General features: G+C 36.3%; 1 protein-coding gene across 1 annotated transcript in view; it reads left to right on the top strand.

Annotated features, from left to right (window-relative positions):
• The window catches only part of LOC135201549 (uncharacterized), a 103966-nt gene that overhangs the window by 73602 nt on the left and 17328 nt on the right, over nucleotides 1-13036 (top strand). The window contains exons 2-4 of the mRNA XM_064230545.1: nucleotides 830-1518; nucleotides 2518-2754; nucleotides 7450-9191. Coding sequence (XP_064086615.1) covers nucleotides 1027-1518; nucleotides 2518-2754; nucleotides 7450-9191 — 2471 coding nt within the window. The 5' untranslated portion in view covers nucleotides 830-1026. The remainder of the gene's footprint in view (nucleotides 1-829; nucleotides 1519-2517; nucleotides 2755-7449; nucleotides 9192-13036) is intronic.

Raw genomic sequence — 13036 nt, 5'->3', positions numbered from 1 at the left:
TTGTCAGTGTGGGAATCAGCTGTGTAATTACTTGGTAAGTTATATAGTATAAAAATTACATTTTTTTTTTAAATTAGAATTTTTATATACTTACCAAGTAATTACAGAATGAGAGCCCACCCACCTCCCCACACATGCAAAAATAAATTGGTTTTCTCTGCTCAGTTGTTCCCCTCTTTCTTGAAACAAAACAAGAATTGCTACTGCGAATTTCACATTTTTTTTAGCTGCCAACACTAGGAACTTTTAGCAGGGAAATTACTTGGTAAGTGTATATAAAATCTAATTTCATTATTATGTCATTTTTATCATGAAAATTTTCATTTTTATATTTTTAAGTTCTGAGAGTATATAAGCTTACTCATCAACTCATATTTTATTTTCTCTCCTCAAAAACCAGTATTCTTATCAAAATGTACATGTGCAAATATTGCTGTGATGGTTTTGTGTTTATTGTGTTCATTTGTTAGAACTTCCTGTAAAGTCAGAAGATAACATAAACTATAGGATTTCAAGGACTTCAAATTGTTGTTATGGAAGGAAGAAATAGATTACACTGTACATACTGTACTTGAGGAAATGGTACATTATACATATAAAAACTTAGTTGATATCAAGTAGTATATCTTTGGCTCTTGGTTTTTTGGTATTTTTTATAATCTTGAGTGATTTTTCCTGAACTAGGAATAATTACAGTGAAACTATTACAAGTTATGATGGGTTAAGGAACAGCTTTTTCCATGATTTTGATAAGTATATATGTATAGAGTGCTTTTATTTCATATCATACCAAATTCAGTCATGAAAAATTTGTTTCATGTCTTTTCAGGTTCAACGACAAAACAATATGCAACTTGAGGACAGGGAATTCAAAATTAGGCTCAATGTTGTAAGTGAATGACAGTACTGAAAAATTGACTAATGAATTGTCTGGCTGGTATATTCACAAGTGCTTCTCAGAATGAACAGTACAAATTTGATGCCAAGGAGATAAGATTTAAAATTCACCCATAAGAAGAAGGCAATATGGGGGACAGTGAAGTTGAAAGTGTCAGCTGGGAAGGGTTTGAAGTAGTGGATGAGCTAACTGGTGATGAAAAATCTCAGGCCTCAGACTCATCTGCTGAATCTAACAACAAATCAAGGAGGAGGAGAAGATCCAGTGAAAGAGAGTTTAGAAATAGAAATAGATTTTCAAGAGTCCCATCTTACAGGAATAATAATAGAGGATTCATAAATAGAAATTTTGGATATCGATATAATAGAAGAGGTGGAAGAATATCAAGAGGTTTTCGAGGTGGTGCTGCTTTTAATAGGTATGGAGAGGGTAATATTTCTTGGCAAGAAAAACGCAGGAAACAGGATGAGAGATGCCGTGAGAAAAACACCTCAAAACAAGACACTTTTACTGGCAGGTATGGAAAAAGTCATTCAGGAAGAGGAAATTTGGAAGAGAAGGAAATTTCTGCTAAATGTAAAACCAGATTAGAAAAGGGGGGAAGATCTTCAGTGGAAAAGGTAAGCCCTGAGTACAGCAACTATAGTTGATAATTTTATAAATTATATATATAATATAATATATATATATATATATATATATATATATATTTATAATTATATATATATATATACTATATATATATAGATATATACGATATATATAGTCTTTTTAATTTAATATAAAATAATATATAATATAATACTCTAGATATTATATGAGATGCTCTATATAGTATATATTATATTAATAATATAGTATATAGTATATTATATATAGATATATACTTATATATTAATATATTATATATAGATAGGTATCATACAGCTATATATATACGTATATAAATATAATATATACGTATATATATACACTATATATATATATATACTATATATATATATATATATATATATATATAGCTATATATAATATATATAGGATATATATAAGATTATATACTATATATATATATATATATATATATAGATATATACGTATATATATAGATATATGATATATATATATATATATATATAGATTATATACTATAATATATATATATATATCATGATATTATATAATATATATATATAATATTATGGATATATATATAATAGTATATAATATATATATATATATATATATAATTATATATAGGAGTATATAATAGTATAGTAAAGTATATTATAATTATATATATATATATATACATATATATTATATATATATATTAATATATATTATAATTATATATCTATATATATATATATATATATGATATATATATGATATAGGATATATTATATATATATATATATATATATATATATATATATATATATATATATATATATATATATATAGTATATATATATATATATATATATATATATATATATAGATATATATATATATATAGTATGTATATATATAGACATATATATATCTATATATATATATATATATATATATACTATATATATATATATATATATATATATATTTTGTTCTTGCAGGAAAACACTTCTAAGCCCAATAAAGAAATAGCTGAGAAAAGTGATTCAAGGCAGAATTCACCTCCTAGGAGAGTTAGGAAAGATGATTTTGAAGAATCAAATTTTAAATTTAAAAGAACTTTGGGAATTCATCGCTCTCAAGGAACTTACCTGTACAGACAGATGCATAAGTTGATTGAGCACCAGTTTGAAGACTTTACATCTCCCCCATTAAGAAAAACTGCTGCAATAAAGAAGGTATGTTCAACTTTCTTACATGATTACATTTTTTTATCTGGATCTTATTTCTTTATGCCCCCCCATTAGCAAAGAAAAATCAGTAATTTTGCTTGTGCTGTATAAGCAAATTTTGTTTTATCTCATAATTTCATCATTGTCATTACTTCTAGTTCTATTCAGTAGAAAGGACCGCTGAAATTCTACCACTGATTTCTTTCATATACTTTCAATTTCATAAATCTCCACTCATCCTCAGTTTCCATTTCATAGCTCAAATTCATTTGGGTTTGGTCTTTCAGTTCTTCTGATGCCCACAGGATCCCAGCTCAGACCATCACGTCCTATTCTTTCTCAGTTGATACAAAGGATCTTTATGATGTTTCCTGCTTTATCCCTGTTGCTGAATAATATTCTTAAAGCTATATTCTCAAATCAACAAATTCTTTTAGGAGTAGTTTCACTGGTGTAACACGATTCGTGTCCCTACAGCAGTACTTATTTTATTGGATTAATATATAATCTTAGTTTTGTATGCAGTTTCAGTTTGTTTGATAACCAAACTTTATTCACCTTGCCATTGTATCATTTCACCTTTATAGTCTTTCATTAAGTTACATCTCAATAGAATTAGTATGGGGATGATTGTTTCTAATATTTGAAAGACTTATTCTCATTAATCCTTTCTCCATTTGATGTTGTTTCATTCCTTTGTGCTTACTTTGACTGTTCTTATTACTGCTGTTCTCTTTAGATTTGTTCTTACAGAAATATAAACCATCACCTTTCAGTTAAGGAGTATCTCTCAGGCCATCTGGGATCGATGTTGAATTTGGTAACAAGGTTGTTAAACTGATGGTTATGCTGTGAAGTACAGACATCTAGCTGTGCTCTCTCTTTTTCCATTGCTACTGTTGAGTGCTTTGGATGAGTACTTTTTTTTTTTTTTTTTTGGTATGTATGTTTGTTGTGATCAGTATGATTTTCTATTTTGTAATATGGAGAAAATCAAGAACAGCAACTTTGTAAGGGATGCAGATGTCCTTAAGGGTGCTTGATGTCTTCCAGTAATGTTAATTCTCACAGGTGCAGCTCCTGCAGAGGGATTGTGTGGACCTAGATTACCCCATTCAAGGAATGAGCTGGTTGTTCTTACTTGCAGTGGGAGAAGTTTGGCAGGGTAACTCACCCTGGTGACTGTTAAATTCCAGTTCCATTTTGTTTGGCCCCTCTGTTCCCATCTGACTCCCTCTTTTGGGGGGCAGTATACTTGTGAGTTGAAAGGTTCCTATCACTCTCTCCTCAGAGGATGATTCTGCTGCTCAGGTCGGTGCTTACATAGTTGGGTACTAAGTCAAGCACCTGCTTTGCCTTCCACACCCATTAATGATTTTGTAATTTTGGTATCAAGTCATCGTCATCTGTAGAGTACTTGTGGAAGGTGTAGCCTACCCTCAACATCCCTGGTACCCCATCTTTCAGAGTGTTCTTGGACCACCATGCCACTTGAGTAGAAGGAAGGCTCTGCTGCTGCTGCTATTTCAATGTCCACTAAGGAGGGGGATCCTGACTCCCACATGGCCTTTTTTGGAAACATTTATGGTTGAGTGAGTGCATCCTGCATACTCTATGCATGCAGATAGGGGTTTTAGCTCCTCTCCCTGTGCCTCTATAGTCACACTGGGTGGAGCACAAAGTTTGTCATCTCTGTGCAGGCGAGGTCCACAGGCAATGCACATTATGGTAACAGGGTAGGCACTTCTGCATAGAGCCAGCCCTGCCTTTTTGTTTAGCACATAGAGTCCACAGATCATATGTGTTCCAAGCAATCTGTTGCTTGTGACAGAGCTCTTCCAGGACCACCAATCTCAGATAACTGTTCACTCAACTCAGTCTTTTTGCCACTAGTGCACATGATTTTCCATATACACAAGAGGTGTCCTTGCAAGGTAGTGTACATGCCCTGTCCCCCTTTCCTTCCACTAACTTGGCTACTTCTGAGTCAGGGAGGGTTATAGATGAGTTTATTCCTGATCTGAATGCCATTTGGATAGTGGATCTTCCAAGGCTTGTCGTGTTTCCCTTGGTGCATGTAGCACTGACTAAACACAGTGATCAGAGGAACAAGCAAGGAAGCAGATAGGTGGGTCTTCCGCTTTAGTGTGAGAGGATACAGTTGATGCTTTGGAGGATCTGATGAATGTGGATAACCCTTTTCCTCCAGTAGAATCATAGCAAGCCAAATTAGAGAAGCATTTTTGAGGTTTATCGCACTCATATGTGAGCATAATAATATCAGAGTCCAGTTTTGTCAATTGAGCTTACCTCTGGGTGCTCTTCTGAAGCGTGACTGTTGGTCACACATAGTCCATATAAGCCTTTAAGAGCTTCATCAGACAGGAATTTAACCCTCCAAACAGTTTTCCCTCTAGCCTTGGCCTCTTCAAAGAGAGTTAGTGAATGGCACAGTCTTGTTTTTATATGTTAAACACACAAAGGGTTGGGTGTCAGTAGCCTTTGAATATGTCCCAGAATTCGTAGCTAAGACTCAAAATCCATCTGTTCATAATGACAGGTTTGAGTCTTTATCCATCCCTTCCCTTGGGGATTTTGTTGGTTATGACCCTGAAGAATTACTTTTCAAGTCCCATCAGGGCACTGTGTTGCTATCTAAAAAGGACTTGACATATCAGACTGGGTTGTCAAAGACATTTTGTTAGTACATGCCAGTACAAGAAGGAAGTGTCCAAAAATACTATCTCCTTTTGGCAACGAGAAGTACTTAAGCAAGCATATCTACTTCTTCGAATCCAGATGCTAATTTGGTGAGAGAAAGAGCATGTGATGTCAGGGGTATAAGCCCTTCCATCGCTTTCAAAAAGAACCTGTCGGTTCAAAGGATCTTAAAGGCTGGTACATAGCTATGCCAAACCACCTTCACATTCTTCTATCTGTGGGTTGCTGCTCACTGGTCCTTGGACACTTTTACCTTTGGTCTGATTGCGGCAGCTCAACAAATTGTATAGCTCATCCAGTGCCCCTAGTGGGATTGTTTGTATCTCACCTGAGATGTTAGTTTGAAAGGGGAGAGTGAATGGGATGACTGGTCTTCTTCCTTTCTCTTTCCTTTTTCCTCCTCTACTTGTGGGCAGATACAGGTAAGTGAGCCCCTTTCCATAGTTCTACGTGATTGTTCATACTGAATACAAACTATTATGGAAGCAAGTCCCTTCCTCTCTCTTAAAAGTAGGAGAGGAAATGACAAACAAGGTTGGTGGCTAACGTAGTTTTGTTGTCTGTATTCTCTTACAAGGCACAATGCAGCAAGAGTTCACATTTCCTCTTAACCCAGATGACTGGCTGACAAGTAACCTTATGCTTTACAGTTCAGAGGCACATGATTCCTTCATATATCCTACTTTGGTCAAGAAAGTGAGCCCAGGTGAGCTGAACCTCGGCTTTCTTTATCCTCCCCCACAAGAGTAAGTCTCCCTTATGTTAAGACCAAAGGTTTGTTTTTCATACAAGCAATTGACAAATTTTAAGTCAATTTGTATTTTACATAACAAACAAACCTGCGGTCTTAACATGTCCACCTCAAGCTGCTCCTCATATTTTACCTGGGCAAGAGGAAACTTTTGCTATGTACCCAAGTTAGTTTAAGGTAGGTCGGCTACCCCTCCTCCTCCTGATGCCACCAATTAACTTTTTTTCTAACCAGAATCCAGCAGCCATTAGAGAATTTTCCCTTATGCTAAGACTGCAGGTTTGATAGTTTTGAAAAATACAAATTTATTTAAAATTTCTCATTTTGGATATCATCAGTCTAGGGTGAGTGTAGTGAAATATGCTTCCCCATTTCCATCTTTGTTAATCTGTTATTTTTGAAACAAAAAATCTATGATTTTTACCTGAAAATATACAGGCAGTCCCTGGGTTACGACGGGGGTTCCGTTCTTGAGATGCGTCGTAAGCCGAAAGTCATCGCAAGCTGGAACATCGTCAAAAATCCTAAGAAAACTTACTTTTAATGCTTTGGGAGCATTGAAAACTGTAAACTGTATTGTTATTGAGTATTTTGCATTTTTGGTGTCATATTTCATCTCTCAGATCAGCATTGTAGACATTGTAACCCTGGAACATGTGTCGTAACCCTGGAAATACTGTCTGATTAATATAATTGAGAAGCGCCTTAACCTCGGAACGTCGTAAGCCGAACCCGTCGTAACCCGGGGACTTCCTGCACATAAACTGCCTCCCTCCCAACTGTTGACAGTCATGCTCCATTGAATTTTAGTGAATTATAGCCTTCCTGAATAGGAGACAGCATTGTTATGTTATCTATAATCATTGCATTGTTATGTTATCTATAATCATTGCTTTGTATCTATGAAGTTCTCACTTGTTTTGGATGACTAACTCACTTTTAGACAGCTCTACTGATAGCATTCTAAAATGCAATTACTACTTTTAAGTTTTGTTGTTTTGGAATCACTAATGGATAACAGCCACCTCATGTCAGGGGGAAATTGTAGTATTGTAGTGAAAAAGAATTTAAAAAAAATGTTTTTATATTTTGCATATTTTTTCAAATCCATTTGATATCCTTACTCTAGCTATGTATTAGTCCAATAAATAAAGTTTTACATGTGGTTGAACTTTTTAGACTAATAACTTGCATTTGATTTAGTAATTTTTTTGTTTTGTACTTTTCAGGTTAGCTGTAGTAGCAACTGGAAGAATTTTAAGCGAGTCATTATCCTAAGTGATGGTCGGATTGAATTTGATAAAGATATTATAGAAATTAAATCACAGTGTGAAATTAAGGTATTTAACAAACCTCAACTGATTTTAGATGAGCTTGTTGACTTTACCAAAGAAAAAGTTGATTTGAGTATCCCAGTAGAGACACTAATGTTATGCAGCGTTGGTACTTATGACCTTGTAAGTTTAAAAGATGTTGAAGCTTGTCAAAATGTCTCCGAACATAAACCTTTCAAACAGGTAAGTATGAAGAATCCCAGCGATAATGACATTTTGGAAAAAATTATTAAAAAGTCCAAAGAGCAGAAGAAAAAATTGCTGAAGTTACTTGGGTCTGGATCAGAAGTTTATTTTACAACAGTTAATTTTGTAAGCCTTGTGAAATTTCATGAAAAACAGTTGAAGTTACATAAAGAAACTGATCATGACCTCACATTACAGTTTGATATCAGTAGCTTGAAAGAAATGGAAGATAAATTAGAGAGAGTAATAGAGTCCTATAATGAATATAATTTGAAAAACAATCTTCCAACGCTTTCTCTTGATATAAAGAATTATATGAAGATGCCAGATAAGAATGATAAATCTTATTCATCCAGTTGTGAAGTTGGGTTAGAAATGAATTCAGATGTTTCTCTTGATATATCACATGCTTTTATTAAAGATATAAAGAGATTTCTCGCTTGGAGGAGTAGATTCAGTAAAGTAATTTTTGTTGGTGACTTAAGATTAGAATATATGAGAAAGGCCTGGCCAGCAGATGTCCGTTACAACTGTAAAATTATAACAGACCCGGATCTCACTCTTGGTAATTTGTCTAATGCATCAGATCCTGTAATGAAGGAAATTTGTTCATCCAGAGATTCATTAATTGTCATCTCTTTAGGAATAAAAGATCTTTGCAAGTTAGTGCCCAATCCAGAATGCAAGGATCATAAAAAACTGGAAGTTTTTGTGCCCGACTTCTCAAGTCCGTGTAAAACAGCAAACATTGATAAAAATATAAACATTGATAGAAATGTAAATAAGATGATTGAGGTGTCTGTCAATATGTGCAAAATTTTAAAAGTTATTGAAAGGCTCACTTACAATTGTACTGTGTTTTTCACTACTATGTATGATTTTGATCTTTTATCACATCAAGAATATGTAATGGATCTTCATCAAAAGGAAGTTGATCACACTATTGTTACTCCTACAATTGAAATGAAGGATGACAAGTTGAAAGATGTTCTGAATGTAATTCAGTTTTATAATATGCTATGTCTATCAATATCTGGTCAAAATTTCTTCAGTTTAAGAAAAGTTCTTTCCTGGATCCCTGATAAAATAGTTGATGACAAAGGTACTGAGAGAATCCCACTGTCATTACTCTATGATGGTGTGCACCCATCTCCATCGGTGGCAGCAGAAATGGCCAGACGGTATAAAATATTTGCAGACTGTGCTTTGAAAATTAAAAGTGAAAATTTCAGGTCTATAAGGCCAGATGGATTTTTATCCTTTATAACTAAATGCAGTGCAAGAATCCTCACACGTAAAATTGAGGAAAGCAAAGATATGCATAATGTGAAGAATTTTGAGGAATGCAAAAGTAAAGACACGCGTGGAGGTGATGATCAAACAGTAGATGGTAGAAGACGTACATCTGTGTCTGGAGATCTTCCTGGTTCATCACACAGCAAGGAAAGAAGGTATTTTTATTTATTTCATATGTTTATTTAGTGCTCAATCTTCTTTTGTTCCTTTGGAAATGTGAACCATTACCTTTTATGCTGGAGTACCCTTCATTGCTAGCTAGAGCAGTTGTTGACCTTGGTAACAAGGTTGCATACTGGTGGAGATTGGGGTGAGTGTGGTTAAACCCCTTACCTTATATCACCACTTGTTCTTTGGCCACTGGACAGAGCAGGTATTCTTTGCTGGCTGTCTATCCCCATGCAATCAATGAATGTTGAGTGTTTGGATGAGTAGTCTACTACCCTCTTTTGCTTTGCTTTGCATTCTTTTTGGATTGTGTATTAGTCTTTTCTTGGTTTTGCATTAGTGCAGAGAAAAAAACATGATCAATGCAATTGTAAGGGATATGTCTCCCATAATGGTAGACCCTCATTGGTATTGTTTGTTGTTCATATACAGAACAAATCTTCAGTCTTAACATTAGGATAAATCTTCTAGTGCCAGCTGGAAACCGGTTAATAACAATCAAAGATTGTAAATGCAAGGAATCTGTGACATCTGGCATCTGATGCTTAGTTGAGGTGGAAGCACATCGAGAGTGTTCTGTTGAATCCAGGAATTCACTAGTCTTTCTTTAACCGCTTTGCTCTCCTCCCCCCAATCTGGTTTTTTTTTTTAACCTTACCCTGTGGTTTGTTTCATTTTTATCCAGCCCAGAAGTCCCGTGAACATCGGCGGTTTTAGACGACGCCTTCCAGGATTCCTGTGTTGACGTACCTCTGGGACAGATGCAAATTGCAGTGGATGTGCTTCATGCCTTTTCCTCTGCTTCGTCACCAGCATTTTACATTTGTTATATGAGGTTATTTTGAAACTTTTGTATTAAGACATTAATGTTTTATTTATCTCTAATTTTATATTGTTACACATTATATGAACGTAGTAATGTTTTAGCCTTTCAGAACTTGTGTGTTTTCGGACGTTCGAGACGTTAGAAGTTCGTGTTGCAGACAAGGTATATATGCATTTCTCCATCTGTTGGCGTGATGCCACTCCCAGCCTCATCCATTGTTGGTGTTCTTTCAAGAGACAGTTGATTGGCTGGAGTCTGTGTTTAGTACTAGGTGACCCAGGGTTAAAAGCAAGAAGCATTGTAGGCCAAGGGCTCCTTCTCCTCCATCGCCTTCTCCTTCTCCTCCTCCCCTTCGTTCTTGAGTTGAACGATGGAGGATTCAGGTCTTTGTTGCTTTTTCTGAGAGTGAGAGAGGTGTTTCACCATCTTCCCAGCACGGGCGGGACTCTTCCCTTCAAGTATGAGGACGTGTTCCAGTCCGTGTTGATCTTCCCATGTGTTGCATAATAAGAAGGTTCTGACTTAGGAGTTGAAGGTGAACACAGCCATGTATGTTTTTCATCGCTCGTCCATGTATGTGATGGAGGTCCTACTCTTGTCATTCCCCTTTGAGAGTCAGGGGTCGAGACTTTTCTAGGTAAAGAGTGATCTCCCTGACATTCTCACGTGGCTTGTTCTACATATCACGACTGTGTACTTGATTCGACACGCTTCCGTGTACGTGATAAGAGTTCCTACTTTCATTGTTTGTCTTCCAGAGTAAGGGGTCTAGGCTCTTCTAGGCAAAGAGTGGTCTTCTCCCTGACATTCACATGTGAACCGTTCTACATCAAATGACCACATGTGTGTTGTTGCACGACAATGAACATGTTTTATCGCTTGTCCATGTACGTGGGTCATCGCATGTCCTTGTATGTGATTCATTGTATGTCTCGTCTCTGTACGTGATTCATCACATTTCCATGTACATGATTCATTGCATCTGTATGTGATTCATCCCATGTACATGTATGTGATTCATCCCATGTCCATGTACACGATTCATCCCACATTTATACATGTGATTCATTGCATGTCCATGTACATTTCATTGTACGTCCATGTACGTGATACATCGCATATTCATGTATGTGGTTCATCTAACGTCCACATACATGGTTTGTCACATGGCCGCGTTCCAGTTTCTTTCTTGTCAAAAGTGGATTCAGGAACTTATTCCATCATTCGAGAGCATAGTTCTCCTGGTGGAAGAGATGACGACCTATCCAATGGTAATTCGGAACTTCTGTGCAATGCCTTTTGTCCACAGCAAAAGACTGACGGACTTCTTCCAGTGCAAGTCAATGGATTCATTCATTCAAGCCATACAGCCTTCATTGTGGGAATTAGAAGTCTTTGTGTCCAAGACTTCAACGCTGCCCAGGTGGAAGAATCTTAGTTTCATTTTTTATTTACATATAAATTGTTCCTACGAGAATATTGACCTGTCTCATTCTTGGGGTTCAGACCTACTCTCAGGTTAGGTACTTGAGTCTAGACCAAGAGGGCTTCAAGGCCGAGGAATGATAAGGAACTGCTGGCCTTTCTGACTTAGCTTAGCCTAAGTGGTTAAGTTCTTAGCCTAGCAAGTGGTTGAGTTCTTAGCTTGGCATAGCATAGCTAGTCGAACCTACCTTAACCATCTTAGCCTAGCCTAGAGGTTGAGTTCTTAGCCTAGCCTAGAGGTTGAGTTCTTAGCCTAGTTAAAGTGGTTGAGCTCGTAGCCTGACTTACCCTAAGTAGTTGAGTTCTTAGCCTAGCAATTGGTTGAGTTCTTAGCCTAGCATAGCCTAGACTAGCTAGTTGAACATGCCTTAACCATCTTAGCCTAGCCTAAGTGGTTGAGTTCTTAGTCTAGCAATTTGTTGAGTTCTTAGCCTAGCCTAGCTAGTTCAAAACTACCTTAACCACCTTTACCTAGCATAAGTGGTTGACTTCTTATTCTAGCAAGTGGTTGAGTTCTTACTTGACCTACCCTAGCTAGTTGAACCTGCCTTAAGGGGTACGGCGATTGGCAGTTTTTGAGGAATTATCAATTTTTAGTTATTTCTGAATTTCGACTAGTTAATACCTAAATAGTAAACATGTCTTGAAATATTATTGCATTAAAGAAATTTCTTGGTGGTTTTTTCACATATTTGTTCATGGCATTTCCTGCCTGTGAACCAAATTTGATAAAAGTTTTGTAGAGTGTAGTGTAACTATATTTTGATCTTTATCTCTTCATGTATAAAGTCAATCCAGTATCTCTTATGAGAGGTCTTTCTTGCGAAACAGCGATTCACATGTAAGGAGGATCAGTCGAAGGATCTTTGTCAGCTGTATACAAGGTGAGATGAATGCTGCTGTGATTGGTGACATCAAAAGGGTTCCTCTTCACTCGGGAGTTCCTGTTTGGTAGACGAGATCTGAATGTTTTCTAGAACAGAAGTTCCTTCTGTTGATACTGGCGAGGTGTCACAGAACTTACTTGTGTTTAGTTTGTCTGAAGGATGTGGACCTCTCTTCACCCTCAGAATCCTCAGTGTGGTTCAAGAGCTTGGAGTGATCTAGTTCACCTTGGAAGCTCACCTCCTACTTGAGACCTTACTCTGGTACTGGGTATGGGATCTTACTCTGGTTCAGAGTTTTCTCTCTCAACCTCCTTTGAGCCTGTGCATCAACCATCTCCCAGGAAACAAACTTTCTAAGCAGTTTTCCTTCTGACCTAGGCTTCCTTAGAAGGTTTGGAAAGCTTCAGGGTCCGCTCGAGCACTGTGTAGTTATCTGATTGTCTCGTCTCCTGGAGATTAGGCGTTGTAGACTTCATGTTAACACGGGCCAGGTTAAGAAATAGGTGCCGCAGTACACCCTTTTAGTTGTCTACGTGAGGTGTTTAGACAAGCTGACTCCTCATTGTCAAGTTCTCTTACCAGTTGGATTCATGCAGAAGCACATAATACAAGAGGAACACTCCTCCCTGGCATT

The sequence above is a fragment of the Macrobrachium nipponense genome, chromosome 28, assembly GCF_015104395.2.
Source record: "Macrobrachium nipponense isolate FS-2020 chromosome 28, ASM1510439v2, whole genome shotgun sequence".
NCBI lineage: Eukaryota > Metazoa > Arthropoda > Malacostraca > Decapoda > Palaemonidae > Macrobrachium > Macrobrachium nipponense.
The sequence above is the reverse complement of the archived record's forward strand: the minus strand, read 5'-3'. Positions and strand labels throughout refer to the sequence as shown.